At 40.8% G+C, this 17,807-nt stretch overlaps 1 protein-coding gene across 2 annotated transcripts in view; it reads right to left on the minus strand.

Annotated features, from left to right (window-relative positions):
• Polr3g (RNA polymerase III subunit G) overlaps nucleotides 1-17,807 on the minus strand; it is a 36,560-nt gene that overhangs the window by 6,182 nt on the left and 12,571 nt on the right. Inside the window, exons 4-7 of one of the 2 annotated variants that reach the window (XM_010637181.3) lie at nucleotides 8,903-8,959; nucleotides 6,753-6,803; nucleotides 3,770-3,849; nucleotides 193-336 (exon numbers count right to left, since the gene is read on the minus strand). In XM_010637181.3, the coding sequence (XP_010635483.1) occupies nucleotides 193-336; nucleotides 3,770-3,849; nucleotides 6,753-6,803; nucleotides 8,903-8,959 (332 nt within the window). Of the gene's footprint in view, nucleotides 1-192; nucleotides 337-3,769; nucleotides 3,853-6,752; nucleotides 6,804-8,902; nucleotides 8,960-17,807 lie in introns of both variants that reach the window. The other variant, XM_010637180.3, reaches the window with a different exon arrangement.

The following is a 17,807-nucleotide window of genomic DNA, read 5'->3' on the forward strand; positions in this document are numbered from 1 at the left end:
GGCACCCTTGGCATTTCGATAATTCTCTTAAGATAATTCTCTTAAGACAAGGAACTGATGTCAGTACAAGAATACACTTTCGGTTCCTATCCACCTGGTTTCCATGTGCTGATCTGTTATCCACCACACACCTGACTCCTTCTTAGATAACCCTTCAGGTGAGTAACTGCTCCCCACCCAAACTGCCTTTACCTCTTCTAGCTCTTCTTCGTCGTCGTCTTCCTGCTCTGCATCCTCGTTGTCCTCGTCCTCACCGTCTTTACTTTTCTCTTTGCTTCCTTCTTTCTCTTCGTTTTCCTCATCGGATTTTTCACCATCGCCTTTCTTTTCCAATTCCTAGTATGGATGAGTCTCATTAACTGACAGGGAAATCACTAGATGCTGGTCCCCGTCCGGCGGGAAGAGAACACAGTTCCAGACCACCTCACTCTAACCCACCCCAGAGGTCCAACGCGGAGTTAGCTCCAGGAAGGAAGTGTCCTACGACCACACTAGGGTTTCCTTCATCGTGTGACTTCATACCTGGTCTCAGCTGACACTGGCTTACCAGCCCTAGTGCGTAATGCTTCATTTTTATGATGCCTATCCCACTTCCTCCCAAAGTATCTGACGTATCATTTACAGAGAAGAACTTTCAGAATATTATTGTTTTCCTTCTAACATGTAATTAATTAATATTTCAAAATGCCTGTGTTCTAGTTTTATAGGTGCAATAGTTGAAACTATCAAGCCATCCTGGCTGCAGGTCACCCTTAGGGAAATTACCCTAGCACAGATTATCCCTGTCTGTTTTTCTTTTGCCCCTCATTGTCTACTTCCCATTCCTAGGAACTTTTGCTTCTTAATATATCTAGAAGGTTGGGCAGAAAGAAATCATGGTCAATTCCAGCAATTATCAGCAACTCTAAGACAAGAGGCAGAAGACAAAAACAGGGTTAGAAGAGCTTTATCTCGTGGCTCTACTTACCTACTCCGTAGTCACCACTAGCACACAAGTTTACCTTTAAAACTGCATCTTTATATTTCTATAAGAAATATCAATGATTCTTTTACTTGATATAAAGTGACCAGTTTTCATTACTGCCACTATCCGTTCACCAACTTTTACAAGGCTCAGTTAGTATATACAAAGGTACAATTTCTCAAGTGTTTTACAAGGTGGGTGTTAACAATAATTTCACATACTAATAATCATATTTAAGGCTTTATCTATTTTCTGATTATTCTTAAACAGTAAGTAGAATACTAGCTCATGAATCTACAGATGCTCCATCTCTACTATAAGATATGTGCTTTACAGATTACATAGTAAGATAAATATATTTTATATCTGGAGTGACTATAACTTAGCTATTCACTTACTGGTTCTTAAATGTTTATTTTTTAAAAGTCTCATAATGACATCCACATTTGAATTTAAGAAAATCAAAAGCAATGAAAAGACTACATAAGATACTAACTCAACTTCTACTCACACTTCAAGGCCCTCTTTTCCTGTCTGCTCATACTATTCAGGCAGACAAAGATGAAGGAAGTCTGTTCATCTCAATATTGACCCTGATGTTGTCTTATGAGTTATTACTGCAATGACTGTGATTTTCCCAAATGGCAATCTCCTTGGGAAGTTGCAAGTAAGCAAAATATATTTACAGATCTCTCTAAATGCACACATATATAATGCTGTTAGCATTAATTCATATACAGCATTCTGTGTTTTCCATTTTAATCATATCAGAAGAGGCCTATATCCACAAGTTAACATAGTTAAGATGGAACTGTAGTGCTATATTTAACTTTGTGCAAGGTCTACACTGCATCTGAAAAAAAATCATGTTACTATTATTTCACAGTTAGCATATTATTTCATAGTTATGTAAAAATTTTAAAATATAGACTTCAGTGTGAATAGGGATGATCATGTCTACATTTTTACTGTTGCCACCTCAACTGTGTTTAAACTTATTTCTACAACAAAGACCCTAATCAAAACCATAAGATACTTAAATAAGTTAACAAATGAAAGATTTATACACTTTTCTTAAAATAAATTATCTCAAGAAACACACATTTTGAGTGTGTTTGTTTGATTGTTCTGGTACCGGGGATCAAATCTGGGACCTTGCACTTCCAAGGCAGGCAGCAGAACCACTGAGCTAAATTCCCGGCAAGAAACACACATTTTTGTCTCATTACTTCATTCCCTTTGCATTAAGCTAGTTTAAACTTTCCTATTCAATAGTTTCCATTTTGGTTCCATGAGATTTCACTATCTTAGCTTACTACTTTACAGGTTTTCTGTTAAGTAGAAATAAGAAGCTTGTATGTTCGTTTCCTACTGTCTGATTGCTTGTGTGATTTGGATGTATGTTGTTATCTCTTCCTCCACAGAGATGCTGTATTGTAATAAAACTTTAATAAATTTCTTCTGCTGTAGAAATGAACTTTAATAAGCTTCTTTGGCTTTAGAAGTGGACAATCAGTCACTGCAAACAACTTTGGTTCTATTAAAATTGCTTATATGCCTAGATTTAAAAACCCACTTTTAACAGTGTCTTAGAAGGGTGTTAAATGGAAGAAAGGAAGAAATAAAATTTGTTGAGGAGAAACCACACCCAGAGATGCAGAGTTATCACCCTTATAGTACCTTGTAGCCATCTTATCAACTTTGTGCAGGAGGCCAGAATGTGTGCTCTTTGAGTAGAAGCTGGCTCGTCCTGCAGCCCCAGCTACCGTCCCACTCTACCGTCCCACTACAGGCAAAAGCAGTAATTATTACTGTTCCTTCAGCAACCCCCCTTGGCTTTATTTTCAAGACATGCTATCTCCAGCTCAAATAATGGTCAAAAAATAAAACAGCAAAAGTAAGAGTTTTTGCCACCAAGTGGCTGTGCCATCCCGGCCTAGTATTGAAACCTATCTCTCTGTGTGGCTACAAACTCCTAAGGACCTGGTGTACGGTAAGAGTTCAGGGTTCTCAGTCAGCATTAACTGCTATCATGGTCTTTGTCAATGCAAGGCAGTGCATGCGCAGAAGCAGGGTAAAGCGGCATAAACCCCACAGGAAGCAATGTGATGGTACCGATTCCTCTTGTGCAGCGCACAAAACTGACCCAACAGGCCCACTTCTAGCATTTACCCTCCTCGTAGGAACGACACTTAACATGAATTCATGGAAGCATCATTTAAAACAGCAAAACAGAAGAAATAATGTCCATGAATGGCACATTAAATAAATTATGGTTCATTCTTATAGTGTAGCCAAAAAAAGAATGAAGCAACTGTAATAGTCTGATATGAAATTATCTCCGAGATACTTTTAAGTGATAAAGTGAAAATGTAGAGTGTGATCAGCTGCCTCCTCCTTTTAACATCAGAAAGGTAAAATTCTGTGTTCTGTATGCATCAAAGCTTTTGAAAGGATTTGTAAGAGGCGGTAACACTGGTAGTCCACATCCGGGAGTGAACGGCTGGGTTAGCGATGGGGAGGAGCCCAGTGTACTAACCTTCTGAATGTTGTTTCCTTTTGAAATATTTAAATAAAGATACAAATAGTTTTATACGACAACAGTTTTTCCCTCAGGACAGTTTTCCATACATAAGACAGAGAACCCCCCCAAATTTTTTGAAAGTATGTATACACCAACAGGGAGAGTAATGAAGATTTTCAAAAACACTGTATTTTCAGTTAAAAGGCTGAAGTAGGAAGGCAAAAGAAATATGAAGTTTTATACTTTCCGAGTTCACTTTTATACTTAGAGGAAAGCCTTACCTCAATTTTTTTCAACACATCTGCAGCATTAATGAGTGAAGAGACTTTGTCTGTGCCTTGTGCGTTTTTGGATTTTAGGTCTGCTGAAATAAAACCACTAGTTAATATATTTTCTGTAACGGCAACAGTGATTATGTTTCTATGCCTTGTCATACGCTGCCTAGCACAGTGGTATGTTATACTAGGCAATCACAAAATTTTCAGAATGAATTAGTTTTCTCAAATAATAAAGTAAATAAAACACCTCACCAGTTTGCAATGAGCAAATTTCAACTGTTTCAAAAAGTATTTTTTGCGATTGCAGGCAAATATATTTTTAGTAAGTACTGCAAATTTGTGTTGGCAATTAATATCATTAGGCATAAAATCGCTACCGTGTTAACATATGCAGAGCTCCTAGAGGCTCCCACAAATCTGTATGCATGGCCTTCCTGGTCACTCATTTTCATCAAAACAATGTTTATGAGATTTGGAAAATTAAAAAGTAGTGTGGGAAAAATATGAACTTGCTACTAGTAAGGGAGGTGAAAAATAGGTTATATTCACTGCAAACAAAGACTACCTTTGGAGTGAAGATGAAAACAGTTAAGCTAAGCACATCCATCATAAATCTCCAAACTGAAGGCAATACAAATAAAATAAAATGTTTTAATACTTATGGGATATATAATCTGTATTACTCATATCAAAAATATTTACATTTTAAGGCTACCCTGGAACCGAGGGAATAGAGACGTTTCACATATGGGTTCTACCAATCAGTTACCAAGCACTGATGCTCACAAAGCTGTCCTGTTATGATCGGGAAGTATCATAGTGCTTTTCCAAATTCAAACTAAATATCTAGAAACTACTTCTTAACAGAGGTGAATACAGCCCACAAAAAAAAAAAAAAAAAAAAAAAAAAAGATGTAGCTTTGTTCCAGGTTAACATTTAACTGACAGAAGACGTGTTTAGACTGTGGTGAGGACCCACACCTGATGGATGCCCTTCTGAGCTGCCGAATGCCCTGGGCGAGCCCCCGGAGGAGCTCCTAAGCATGCACTAGACAGGTCTGCTCACACACGGTAACACATGGGATGCTGCGTAACTTCCTCTGCCCGCCGTGAGGGCAAAGACTGCTTCATAGGAGCACAAAAAAATACAGCTAAGAAGGTAATTCATTCACATGATGAAGTCTTTTTGTCAAATTAGTTTCATAATACATAAGCCTGCTATTAGATACTATACACAATGGTCAGGTATATATTTTTATAAATATTACTAATTTCTTAACAAAAGGTCACAGCATTCTCTGCTTACTCAGGTTTTATTCAACACCCACTCTTTATATGTATAATTGAGGGACAAGTGTCAAATTACCAAAACTGCTAAAAGACCGTACTGACCCCAAATATTAACATCAATTTTTTCTACCTTTAGCCAAATATATGCATATACTTGAATTTTTTGGTTTCTTTCAATGCTCATCAGTAGCTGCTTCAAGAAATAATCTTTTCTATCTTTGCCACAAAAAAAGTATGAGAACAGAATGGGGGAAAGTTTGCTGCCTTTGCTCTTTTGGACTTTTACCAGTACACAGTGACCATGTTCATCGCGGGAGATGCTACATGGACAGAACACATCTGGATTCTTTTAAGTCCCCTTCCCCTCCCTCCATCTCTTGGTTACTGTTTCTTAACAAATGGAAATTCCGGCACGCTGAAAGGTCCCGTTTCCCTTTCAGGGTGGATGCCACCCCGCCAATCTTTAGGCACCACAAGGCAGTGACCTCGCTGACCTGGCTGAGCAGGGCCACATACTCCTCAGGCTGTGCCTCACCCTCCTGCTCACTGCCTCTTCTTCCTCTCTTGGCCGCTCTACCTCCTCTGCCAGCCCGGCAGACCCTGTAGGCCTCCGTCCCTCTACTTTTCTCTACTCTCACCTAAATGACTTCAGCCCTCCCCAGACCCCATCCCTGCTGGCGGTGAGCACCTCCATCCCCAGGTGCGTGTGCCTGCACCCAACAGGCCAGCGCCCCCGTGTGTCGAAGGCAAAGGACTGCCGGCAGCCAGGGCATCAGGTTTTTCTTCGCAATGCGGGCCCTGTCCCATTCCCTCCTTCCACTCGCTGTAGTAACCTCTCTGCCCATCCTTCCACCTTGACTCCACGTCAGTCTCCTCAGAGAACCCTTGCTGGGCCGCCCCGTGAGGACCAGGGACAGCGCCAAACAGCCACTGCTCCATTCCTCCCAGAATGGTCTGCAGGGTCTGGCAAAAGGATGTACTCAGCTATGTACTGTCTGGAATTACTAGCAAAAACCGAAACATAAACACTCCCTTTGCTATTTTTATATACAACGTAAAGATCTATTTACCAGTACTCCAATTTTAAAATGTTTTACTTGATAACACAGAATGTATCCAGTATCATTATAAAGACTTTTGCAGATAAGCAGATGAAAAGGTCTACATTACTAAAGTCTTTCCAGCACATCAAGTTAAACATCTGTAGTTAAAGAAAAGACAACTCCAACAACCTCAAAAATCCTAACAGCAGGACTGGGGATTTAGCTCAGTGGCGTCGCTGCCTGCCTTGCAAGTGCAAGGTCCTGAGTTCATTCCCAAATACCGCCATAAATCAATCAATCAATCCATCCATCCATCCATCCTAACAACAAAAAGCCACCAACCTTCAGCAAAGTAATAAAAATGTCAAACAGATTTTAAGAAAAAATTGGTAACTTCAACTTCAGATTGACAATTTATATGAACAGAATTTAAACTGGGAGTAATGGTTTACATGTGTAATCCTAATCAGGAGGCTGAAGCAGGAGGATCATAAATTTAAGACCACCTAGGTATCTTATTGAGATACTGTCTCGAAATGAATCTAAGAAGGCTGGAGATGGAGCAGAGTGACAGTGTTTGCACAGCAGGCGTGAGGCTCTGAATGTGATCTCCATAGCCACAGCCATGAATTTCAGCAATGATGTCAACGTACCTTTTCTGCATTTTTTCCGTGGCATCATCTCTCTTGGAAGTCTTCTCCAATCTATGTGTACAGAAGAAGAAATATAAAACTTTCAGTTTCCTTTAGCAATCAATGTTATCTGATATAACTATTTAAAGAACATTAAAAAACATAAGGACAACTGCCCATGCAATGATGGTAACAATGATGATAATTCTTAGTACTCGACTATACAGATTTAGGCTGAAATAAATATAAATATAACAGGCGGTGGTATATTTTCTCCAGTAAAGAAAAGAAGTTCATCAAAATTGCCTTGAGAGAGTGCAGTAAAATTTTCTGGAATACAATCTTAGGGTAATTGCTGTGGATTTTAAGGTTACAACTGCTGTTGCTAAAAATTATTTAACTACTTTATAACTTTTCTGTAGTTGATATACATTTCTTGTGTAACAGAAATTTTTTTCAAAAGTTAAAAGCATGTGACTACAAGCCAAGCATGTCTGAAATAAAAACTTGTAATAATTATCTAAAAACCTCAAAATTCAAACTATCAGTAGCTCTGGAAAAATAAATTCCTCCTCCAATAAATGATTTGTGCCTGCATTAGCTAAAATCAATTCCTCTACTTTTTCACTCTAAGTATTTTTTAGGTCGGCAGGGTTCCTGGGGATTAAACCTAGGGCCTCACCCCTGTCAGGCAAGCATTCTACCCCTGAACAGTGTGATAAATAGACACAGTGAGTGTTCATTTCTTAATGTACTACACAGCAAAAGACACACTGCCATTAACATCCCCTCTCCTTCCTGCAAACACACTTAGCCCCTCATTCTTGCCCACTTCCAGAAACAGCTCTGGAAGTCCTCCTTTCCAAGTGCCTCTGGCTGCCCTGTTGTTGCTGCTCTGATGTCCTGAATGGATGGAAACTCTTGCCTTCCACGGTCATTTTGTCTCTGGGGAAGAGCCAGAATGGCCATGTGGCAGATCCAGTGACTAAGACGGATGAGGACACGTCATCATGTTTGTACAAGCTGCCCTTCTTTCAGATGGAACTCGGCAGACACACTCATCATACTTTTCGAACCCACCTCATGAAGATATGAAAGAGGACTTTCAGAACTCCTTTGAAATGGCAAGAATGATGGGATGATTGGGTTTGAAACACGGGGGAGTATTCTGAAGGGGCTTAATGGCAATGTTTTTTACTGTAATCCATTACTTATGTAAACATTCACTATATATTCTCATCACACCTCATATACTCCCAGCCCCTACTTTTAAGGATAGGAAAAAGTGGATTTTAAGAAATTCCAGTACATTTGTGGAAAACAGTTAAATCTAAGTCATTTTAGATGAACAAATAAATTTTGCTTTGAATGTACTTGACTTTATAAATCACTACAGATAATGAAGATGTAAAGAGACTCATTTGGAAGGTGAGTATTAATGAAGTGTAACAGAAGGTGAGAGATCTAGGAGTGTTTCCGGGGGCCCACAGTTATCTGCGATCACCACGGTGAGCTGTGGAATCAATGCTGTTGCTCGGGCCACGGAAGTGTTTTCAGGGGTAGTTTCTAGAAGCCCCCGAGGACAGAGACAAAAAGAGAAAGGGCTCTGAAGGAGGGGATCCAAGTTCCAGCAGTACTGGCAGGGACCCCCTCAGGCTGCTTCAGTTCTGCGGCAGCTGTTTTGATCTGCACAGTGGATGGGGCACACGAGATCTCCGCAGGTCCTCTGCCCTCTCAGCATCTACGGTAAAATGTTTGAATGCTGAAAACGAAACTTCCCACCGAAAAGGCATGTGAGCAACTAAAACTAGTCCGTGTCTGCCTGAAAGAAAGGAAGTCTGTAAACTTTGCTTGAAATATCTCTCCAAGTAGATTTCTGCTTTTTCAAAAGCTTCAAGATTGCTCAGAAGCAATGGAGCAACTGCTCTTTGGTATCAGAAATTAAGAGTGTGATTATGGCTAATGAAATAAGCTAAAAGCTGTGGCAAGTCCTATTTTTATAAAAACTGTACTTTAAGAACTTTCACAAATACATTATTCATTATAAAAATCTTTTCTTCTCAGTTTTCAAAAGACTTACATTATCTGTTAGGAAAAGTACCAGACTTTTTTCCTACAGTGAGAACAAAAAAGTTACCCTGCAAAAATATGGGGTAGGAAGACAGCCTTACCTGGTATCCATTCTTCTTTGTATGTCTGCATGTATTTTTTACTATACCTTTCAATATCTAGGGGGGAAAACAACAAAGAATACATCAGAAACACCAAGATTAAACCAGAATTTAAGCCATTCTTCAATAATTTGGACAGCTGAGAACATCTCTCATTTCACACACAGGGAGTTCCTACCTCTGCACCTAATGTGGTCCTGAGTACATCCTGAAAAGGTTGATGAGTAATGCTCCGGATGGTGGCGGTGAGCTGGGTATGACAGGTGGGCTGGGAGAGAGCAGGTGACACCTTAACTCTGCTCTCAGAATGTGACAACCCACCTTCCTGGGGGCCCACTGACACGGCCGCTCGGGAGGCTGCTGGAATGTAAGAGCAGGGAGTTTAACCCAGCACTCCGTGATTTATGTGTGACGGTGACCACCAGCCCCGCTCTAATCCAGCCTCACTGGGGTGCACTAAGTATCCGGGCAGTGCAGGGCTGTCTGTGCCCCTCCAGCTCCTGATTCCCATGCAGTCCTTTTGTGAGGCTCCTCTACGAGCTCCTTCACAACCCACTGGGGAGGAGAACGGGAGCGGATGACTAGGTTGTGAATGAGCAAGCTGCAAGCCTTCACACAACCGCTGAAAACTGCGGGGAACCTGGGTTGCCAAAGCCAGCAGAGAACACAAGGAGCTTCGGTTTCTGACCTGCCCTACTCCCTTAACGAGGCCGACCCTCCCAAGCAGCACATGTTGCCAAGCAACCCTGTCACAGAAGAGCCTGAGAGCAGGGCTCATCACGAAGAGTGGTTTAGAAACTTAGCATCAAACGGAGGGAATATAAAATACAAATACCTAAAAAAAAAAAAATCAAGGACTGAGTTTCCATGTCAGGAAAATGCTTCCAAGTAATACAGCTATGTGTTAGAGAAAAGTAACTACAACAAACGGACCAGAGACAGAGAGACGGGCTTTTCTAGGTATTTACTGGACTTTAGGTTAAATGTTTAATTTTGCCACCAAATTTCTTTTTCTTTTTCAATTATTTTGTTACCGAGGATCGAACTCAGGTCCTTATGCTTGCAGGGCCGTCAGAGGCTCCACTGAGCTAAATCTCCGGCCCTTATTTTATTTTATTTTTTTAAAAGGCCAACGTTAGTGTCTCCACTGCCTCGCAAGTTCAAGGGCCTGAGTTCGATCCCCAGTACAAAAAAAGGCCCACATAAATGAATTAAAATTATGTTTTAGAATTTTCTCCAAAACAAATTCTGTATTTGAAAAAATTTAAACCTCAGCGTACCAGGAAAACCTTTTTACCGTTTATCATCTAGGCCCAAAGAACCATTTAAAAATTATTTTTCAGTATTTTAAGTTACCTTCAAATAATTTACAGAATAAAAATACACCAAAAACCAACTCTAGGAACCCAATTAAAAAAGGGGAAAAGACATCTGCAAAAGCACACGATAAGACGTGGCGTTAGAAAAATATACGTATGAGGAAAGCTAGACTCATACAGGCAGTAACAAGTGCTCACAAGTCTGTGAAGAAACCAACTGTTGATGGGAATGTAAAATGGTACAGCCAGGGGCCGCACTGTTATCTGCAGTCACCAGTGAAGACAGCGCAGTGAGCCATGGAATCGAGCTGCTGCTCGGGCCACGGAGCATCTCCTTAACATGTTAACATACGATAAAGCTAACATGAGCCTCAATACATGTCCAATAGAAATAAAAACATGTCTACACAAAACATGTACATGAATGTCAAGAGCAACATTATTCAGACAGCCCTCAAAAAAACTGATCCCGGGATCCATCACGTGAAAGGTAGATAAGTAAAATGGTATATCCACACTGGGGGTTAGTATACAGCCATAAAAAGGAATAAAGCAATGATACATCCTACACTATGGCGAACCTTGAAAACGTTATGCTAAATGAAGACCACCTCAAAAAGATACGTTACCTGTAGTTCCAAGTATTTATACTTTCATCATCAAAATGCAGTAATTTAAAAAATACTGTGATGGGGCCTGGGATGTAGCTCAGTGGGCCAGCACACAACTAGCACGCTTAAGGCCCTGAGTTCAACTCCCAGTACCACAACAATAGTAGTATCAATAAAATTTGGAAACACTAATGGTTCACACCTTGAAGTGAAGATGGTCCAGCCACCTTCTCTGCTCCATATTTGCAAAAATAATTTCATTGTTAAATGAATAACCACCAATAAACTGCTTCGTTTTCTCATTGTCAACTTCCTTCCCATCATGTCTGTGTTTTTGCTTTCAGCACTTGTCCAGTTACAAACCACACAGGATAAATTCTGTTGCACAAAAAATCATAAAAGAAAAACATACTGTCACATCACTTTAGCAAAAAAAGGGTATTTTAGGTTTGCCAGAGCCCACAATATTGATTATGCCCCAAACATGCTGTCAGCAGTGCAAGCCGCAAAGAGTTAAATCCCTCGAGGGCTCTCACTGTAAGAGCGTCTGACTGAAGCTGTCACTCACAGAAGCATCTCCCGGGCACCGCGGGAACGCACAGGTTAACATGGCCTCCCCGCGAACGGCCACAGCCGAGCCCAGAGTGAGGGCCTATGAGGCTGTGGGGCCGATAGGAGACGATACACGTAGCTGAGGTCAGCGGAATCCCACCCAAATTCCACTCCCACAATTAGTGCCTTCATAGCCCGAAGGACAATGCTCCGATTACAACCATGTATTTTGTCTATTCTGTTCCTAATTTGCAAATGCTTTGCCTTCTCTTGAAAGCCTTGCCTGCGTTAGTTTCCATGGTGATTTCACGTACCGCCCATCTGTACACTTATTGCACCTTTACCCTGACTGACGAATAATAAAGTTTGGTGGAAGAGACTGGACAGTGCCTTTTGCCAAAGAAGCATTGGCCGTCCCAGTTCACGCTCTCTTTAACTCTGTCTTAAGTTTCTCTTCAACCTTGCATCACGCACTGGGCAGGTGGGGACTAGAGACTTCCTGCAGGAGTCCCCGGCAACTGGCGCCCATTGTGGGAGCTTGACCCACAAGAACCACCTGCTCAGTGAAGCTACTCAATAAAAAATAAGAAGTCAGCGACAGAGGGGCTCGTGTCATCGAAGGATGTCCGCAGAAGCATAAACCTGGAAAAGAGGTGAGTGCTTCAGATGCGAGTAAATAATTAACTGGAGCTTAAATTTAAAAAGAAAAAGAAAAAGTATGGGGTAATCTTTCTCAGCCAAGCAAAATTACATCCATGTGCTCCATACTCTTTTTAAACAGCAAACTATACTGTGCCAATCCTTGGAAATACGATTTGGGATCCCTGCTGGCGGGAACCTTAGATTTAAGTTTGGCAGCATGAGGGAAAAAATCTCCAATGCTCAACAGAGATGAAAAACTACTTCCCCAGAGACCCTAACAACTTGGGCTCTCGTGTGCTGGATTCTGGCACCTTTGCAACCTAGCTCTAAAACTCCTAAATCTTCCACCAAACTTGCTTCATTCCACTCAGCAGCGAACGTGCTCCTTCCAGGGAACGCGCCCGTCCTCAGCAGTCTCCTAGTGCCCCTCTGGAGCCAGAGGAGAAACTCGCTCTTCCTCCGACAGAGCTGCTGGAGCCTGCCTGGCCACAGACACTGCAAGGAGCTGCACTGTCACCAAGTATCAAAAGGTGATACATCAAGCTGCTAGGTGTGGACAGGACTTTGGTCTGCACTGTTTCCCTGTTGGAGTACAGGAAGATCCTGATCATCCCGCTCAGAAAATATATGCTTACCCACCATTTGAATTTAAAATCTTGAAAAACCTGAAAGACAGAATGTCAATAACGGCATCCAAAGCCCTCTCACCACTGGCTTACTAGAAAATGTTTTGCAGGCTTACATGCTGACACCCTTTGATGTCGGTCATTTAGCAAAAAGCGTGCCTGTCCCGTTCCCAGTATCTGTACTTTCAAGTTCAATTAGTCTTTGGTAAATGAACAGGCTCATAAGAACAGGAAGGGAGGAAGAGAGGAAGCTGACATCACTTTAGACGTGCTTTCAGGTACTGGTGAATTTGCTGACATAAATAGGCAGGCCCATTGTCCTAAGCTGTTTCTCACTCAGATGGCTGATTTCATGCGTCATGCTTGGACTTTGGTGCCAGACGATAGTGCCCAGTTCAATCTTTTACTCGGATCTTCCAAGGTCCAAATGAGCCCTACACAGAGTTCGTAGCCAAAATACAAGATGCAATTAAGAGGCAAATATCTAATTCTCAGGCAGCTGATATTTTGGTGTTACAACTGGCTTATGATAATGCTAACACAGACTGCAGGCAGGCAATTAATATTGTAAAGTTTACCAATGACCTTGGAGCCTATATTAGAGCCTGCAGGGATATTGGATCTCCCTCATATAATATGGCTTTGATGACACAAGCACTTAAGCCAAAATATGAGGGGAAATCAGGCTCAAAGTGTTTTAACCATAATAAAACAGTACAAAGTAAGAAACATTTCAAGAATGTTGCTTCAAAAAATGTTAATTTGGAACTTATCATAGAAGGAGGTCAGCAACCAGGGCTAAGCTCACGCTGTAAGAACGGAATTCACCAGGCGAGATTGCTATTCCAGGTATCATACAGATGGAACTCCTCAGGGAAATGAAGGGAGGGCCCTTCTCTCTAGGGCCCTAAAAAAATTGAGAGGGTGTCCAATAACTGCCAATTCACTGCCATTGGATCAGCGGCAACCAATCCAAATCCAAGCAACAGCCAATTCTTTATCACTAACACGGAGGTACCCAATTGAAACACAAGCCCAAGTCCAACGCCTGACGGCCTGGGTGCCAGGCAGGACATATCCTCCCTCACTGTGGAACGCGGGGAGCTCAGGGCTAGATGTTTGGGCTGCACAGAGAGTTAGCCCGTTTGGGGGGGGGGTGAAAATCCTGTGTCTATTCCAACTGGGATCTATGGGCCATGTCCACACTGAATGAATGGTTTGATGATTGGCAAGGTAAATTTAACTTGGAAAGGTTTACCTGTTATTCCTACTTTAATTGATGCTGACCGCCCTTCAGAATTGTTTGTGTCTGTTTGTTCTATAGGTGTCTGAACAAGGATATTATATTGCTCGGTTGTTGATCATGCCTAAAATTGAGCTGGCTAATCACTGTCATAAAGAAAAAAGGGAAAATTCAGAACAAACACTTCCTCAGGGTTAGGTTTATTTTGCTTAAGAAGTTTTGAGAAATAAGCCTATGTGTAAAATTAAAATTAATGGAAAGACTAGCTGGGTGTGGTGGCGCACGCCTATAATCCCAGCACTTGGGAGGCTGAGGCAGGAGGACAGCTGTGAGTTCAAGACCAGCCTGGGCTACACAGTGAGTTTCCGCTCAGTCTCAACAACATAGTGAGACCCTGTCTCAAAAAAACAAAAACAAAAAAACAAACAAACAAATTAATGGAAGGACTAACAGACACTGGAGCAGATGTCTCCATCCATCTCACCACAATGTTGGCGTAAAGACTGGGAAGCTTCTACCTCCCTGGTGGGACTAGGCTCACTACAGCAAGTACTACAGAGTACTGTGCCACTGCCTTATGAAGCCCCAGACGGACAGGCAGGATGTGTGTGCCCTTACATTGCACCCATTCCAGTAAACTTATGGGGTGGAGATTTCCTGAAGGAATGGAAGGTGGTAATCACAACCTTGTCTCCTGCCACATCTCCAGCCAGGCATACGATGGATAAAATGGATTATCAGGAAGGAAAGGGATTAGTTAGGCAGCTTCAGGGACAAACGCAGTACCTAGAGCCTCAGGTAAAAAAAACAATTATTATGAACTTGGATAGGAGTCAAATTTATAATGTGGGCCACTGCATAGGGCATGTCAAATATTTGGATTTGATCCTCAACTTATAATTTTGCCATTAGATAAGGCGCAAATGCAACTGTTGCTACAGACTGATGTCTACTGGCAAGTTGCATTTGCGGATTTTATTGAGCAAATTGATAATCATTATCCAAACAACCCCTTGCTATAATTTTTTACGCAACAAGAATTTATTCTCCTTGTTATAACCAAACTTCAACCCCTTAAGGAAGCAGTGACACTTTTCACAGATGGCTCCTTTAAAGAGAAAGCAGCAGTATGGAGTAAAAATTTTCAGCATGTCATTTTAACTCCTGACCTTTCAGCTCAGAGATGTGAACTAACAGCCGTTCTTTATGTAATAGAGAATTTTCCAGCACAAAGCTTAAATATTGTGAGTGACTTCTCCTGTGCAGTTTACTTAACTCAGTGCTTAGAAAATGCCATAGTTCATTCCTCATTGGAACCAAAATTACTAAAAATTTATTTCTAAGATTACAAAAAGCTACTTGTAAATGGACAGCACCCTTTTTTTATTGAACATATTCAATCTCATTCCAATTTACCTGGACCTTTATCATATGGTAATCATCAGGTTGATATGTTAATTGGATATATTTCAGCTTTTGAACAAGCTAGAACATCACATAATTACTTTCATCAAAATTCTAAAGCTCTGAAAAGAGAGTTTCAGCTTACTCATGCTCAGGCTCCATAAATAGTCATGGCCTGCCCTTCATGTCAAAAAATTCTACGACCTGTGCCTCTAGAAGGGATTAACCCTCGAAGCTCAGGAAGCAATATGATTTAGCAAATGGAAATAACTCATGTCCCCTCATGTGGAAGAACACAATTTGTTCACGTTTCTATTGATGCCTACTCTCATATGATTCATGCTACTTGCCATGCTGGGGAAAAGAGCCATTATATCCAACAGCGCAGTTTGTCTGCCTTTGCAGCCATGGGCGGGGGGTCAAAAAGCATAAAAACAGATAACAGACCTTCATATGTCAGTGAACTTACTCAATAGGCTTTTCACACTTGGCATATAAAACATATTGCAGGTCTACCTTACAACCCCCAAGGACAAGCAATAGTAGAAAGCGCACACCAAAGTTTAAAAAATCAATTACTTAAACAAAAGGGGAATTCAAGTACCCCCCACTCCAAGCAAGATTAGATCTGGCAACTTTTGTTCTAAATTTTTTGAACCCTGCTGCTGGCTCTTCCTTGCCACCAGCCATGCTTCACTGGCAACCACTGAGGCGAGGCCACAAGGTACTTTGGAGAGATACACAGACCAGGACCTGGCATGGTCCTTCCACTTTAGTAACAATGAGCTGAGGGTTTTAGACCTCAGCATCTGGACAGCGATGGAGAAATGCTGTGACTGCCATCCTGGAGCATGTGTCCACGGATGGAGATGGGTCCACAGACAGCAGCACCACGTGGCACCCCCGCTGAGAGTCACGCAGAGGCTGAGTCTAAGCGACTCCCCTTGCAGCTCACATCCACCACCGAGACTTAGGAGCCAATGAGCTCTATGGGTGCCAGACCAGAGCAATCATCCTGCTCAAGCGATCGATGGATACATCTGGAGAAGAGTATTTTTGACTTCCAGTACAATGGTTGGGTCTATGGCCCAGACCCATTCTATCCAGCCTGCTCATTTATAGATAACTGGACAAAGACTGTTGTTAACAGCTGGAGAATCCAGCAAGACACTGACCTTAAATTACAAACTCAGCCTGCTGTAGAGGAATAAGAATCAACCGACATCTGGAAATGCTCCAACCTCAGATCACTCTGACACACCTTCTAAAGACAGAAGGCAGAGATGCCAGAGCCCTCAATATTGATTATGGCCCAAACAGGTTCTCAATACAAAAATCTTATGTGATGAAGATCAACTGTAAGAGAACACCATATTTTCATTCTGAGAGATACTGTCTACTCATTGATTCTTGAATTTCAGAAAATTAATCTAAGATGCTTTTATATGAAGACTCATCAAATCTGAGACTTTGCTATAACCCATTCCCCTCATCCTTAGTCTAGAGAGCTGCTATCCATCTCTGCATTCATCTTAGTTGTCTAAGAAACATCTTCCTATGTACATTCTTTTATCTCTGCCATTATGGAAAGAAAATAAAAAATTCTGAATTCTCATTTAGCCTAAATAAGACAAAACAATTACAAAAATGAAGATTTATTTTGAAAACATTTATGCTTAAAAATTGATATAGCTGGGCACACTTCTATAATCCCAATATTTTTGGAGGCTGAGGCACAAGGATCTCAAATTCAAGCCCAGCTTGGGTGATTTAATGATGGACCAAAAGACCTTGCCTCAAAAATAAATTAAAAAATTGTCTGAGGTTGTAGATCAGTGCAAAGGCCCTGGGTTCAATTCCTGGGTTAAAAAAAAAACAGAACAAAACAAAACTGATGTAAAATTTTAAATTTTACAGAATATGAAAACCAAAGCATGATGAAATCATTATGATTTATTTCAATATTTCACTGTCCTAGGAAATTTTATTTTTTTGTATTTTAGTCATTTTCTTCATCACAATGGGAAATACTTGATAAAAATGATGAAATTATTACTATCATGAAATAGTTTCAATATACAGTAAAAATAAGATCACTCAAATTTCATAATGTACTTTAAATTTATAAAAGGGTCCTATATACTAATGTACAGATAAAATGCATTTTCTCTTAAGTAAATATTTTTCCTTCTTTGGAAGACTTCCATGAAGGAATAAAAGTTACACCTATCAAATTTTTATAAACAGTAGGAGCTCATCAAAAAGAAACCAAAAATTAAAGCTGATATTCATGAGCCTTTGATAATGTAGCAAGAATTAATGAAACAAATTCCACTTGAATTGAATGACAGACTTTGTGGCTGTATCATTCCCATGAAGCTTCTGAAGTTCTGAACCATTAAAACACTACATTGGGAAAGAGAAGGAAATATGAAGATTTCAAGAAAATTCACTTGTATCAGTTTGGAAAATTCTATACAAATTTCTCCTAAAAGAAATAAAAGCAAA

The sequence above is a fragment of the Fukomys damarensis genome, unplaced genomic scaffold (assembly GCF_012274545.1).
Source record: "Fukomys damarensis isolate Sample0158 unplaced genomic scaffold, DMR_v1.0_HiC HiC_scaffold_3, whole genome shotgun sequence".
NCBI classification, from domain to species: domain Eukaryota; kingdom Metazoa; phylum Chordata; class Mammalia; order Rodentia; family Bathyergidae; genus Fukomys; species Fukomys damarensis.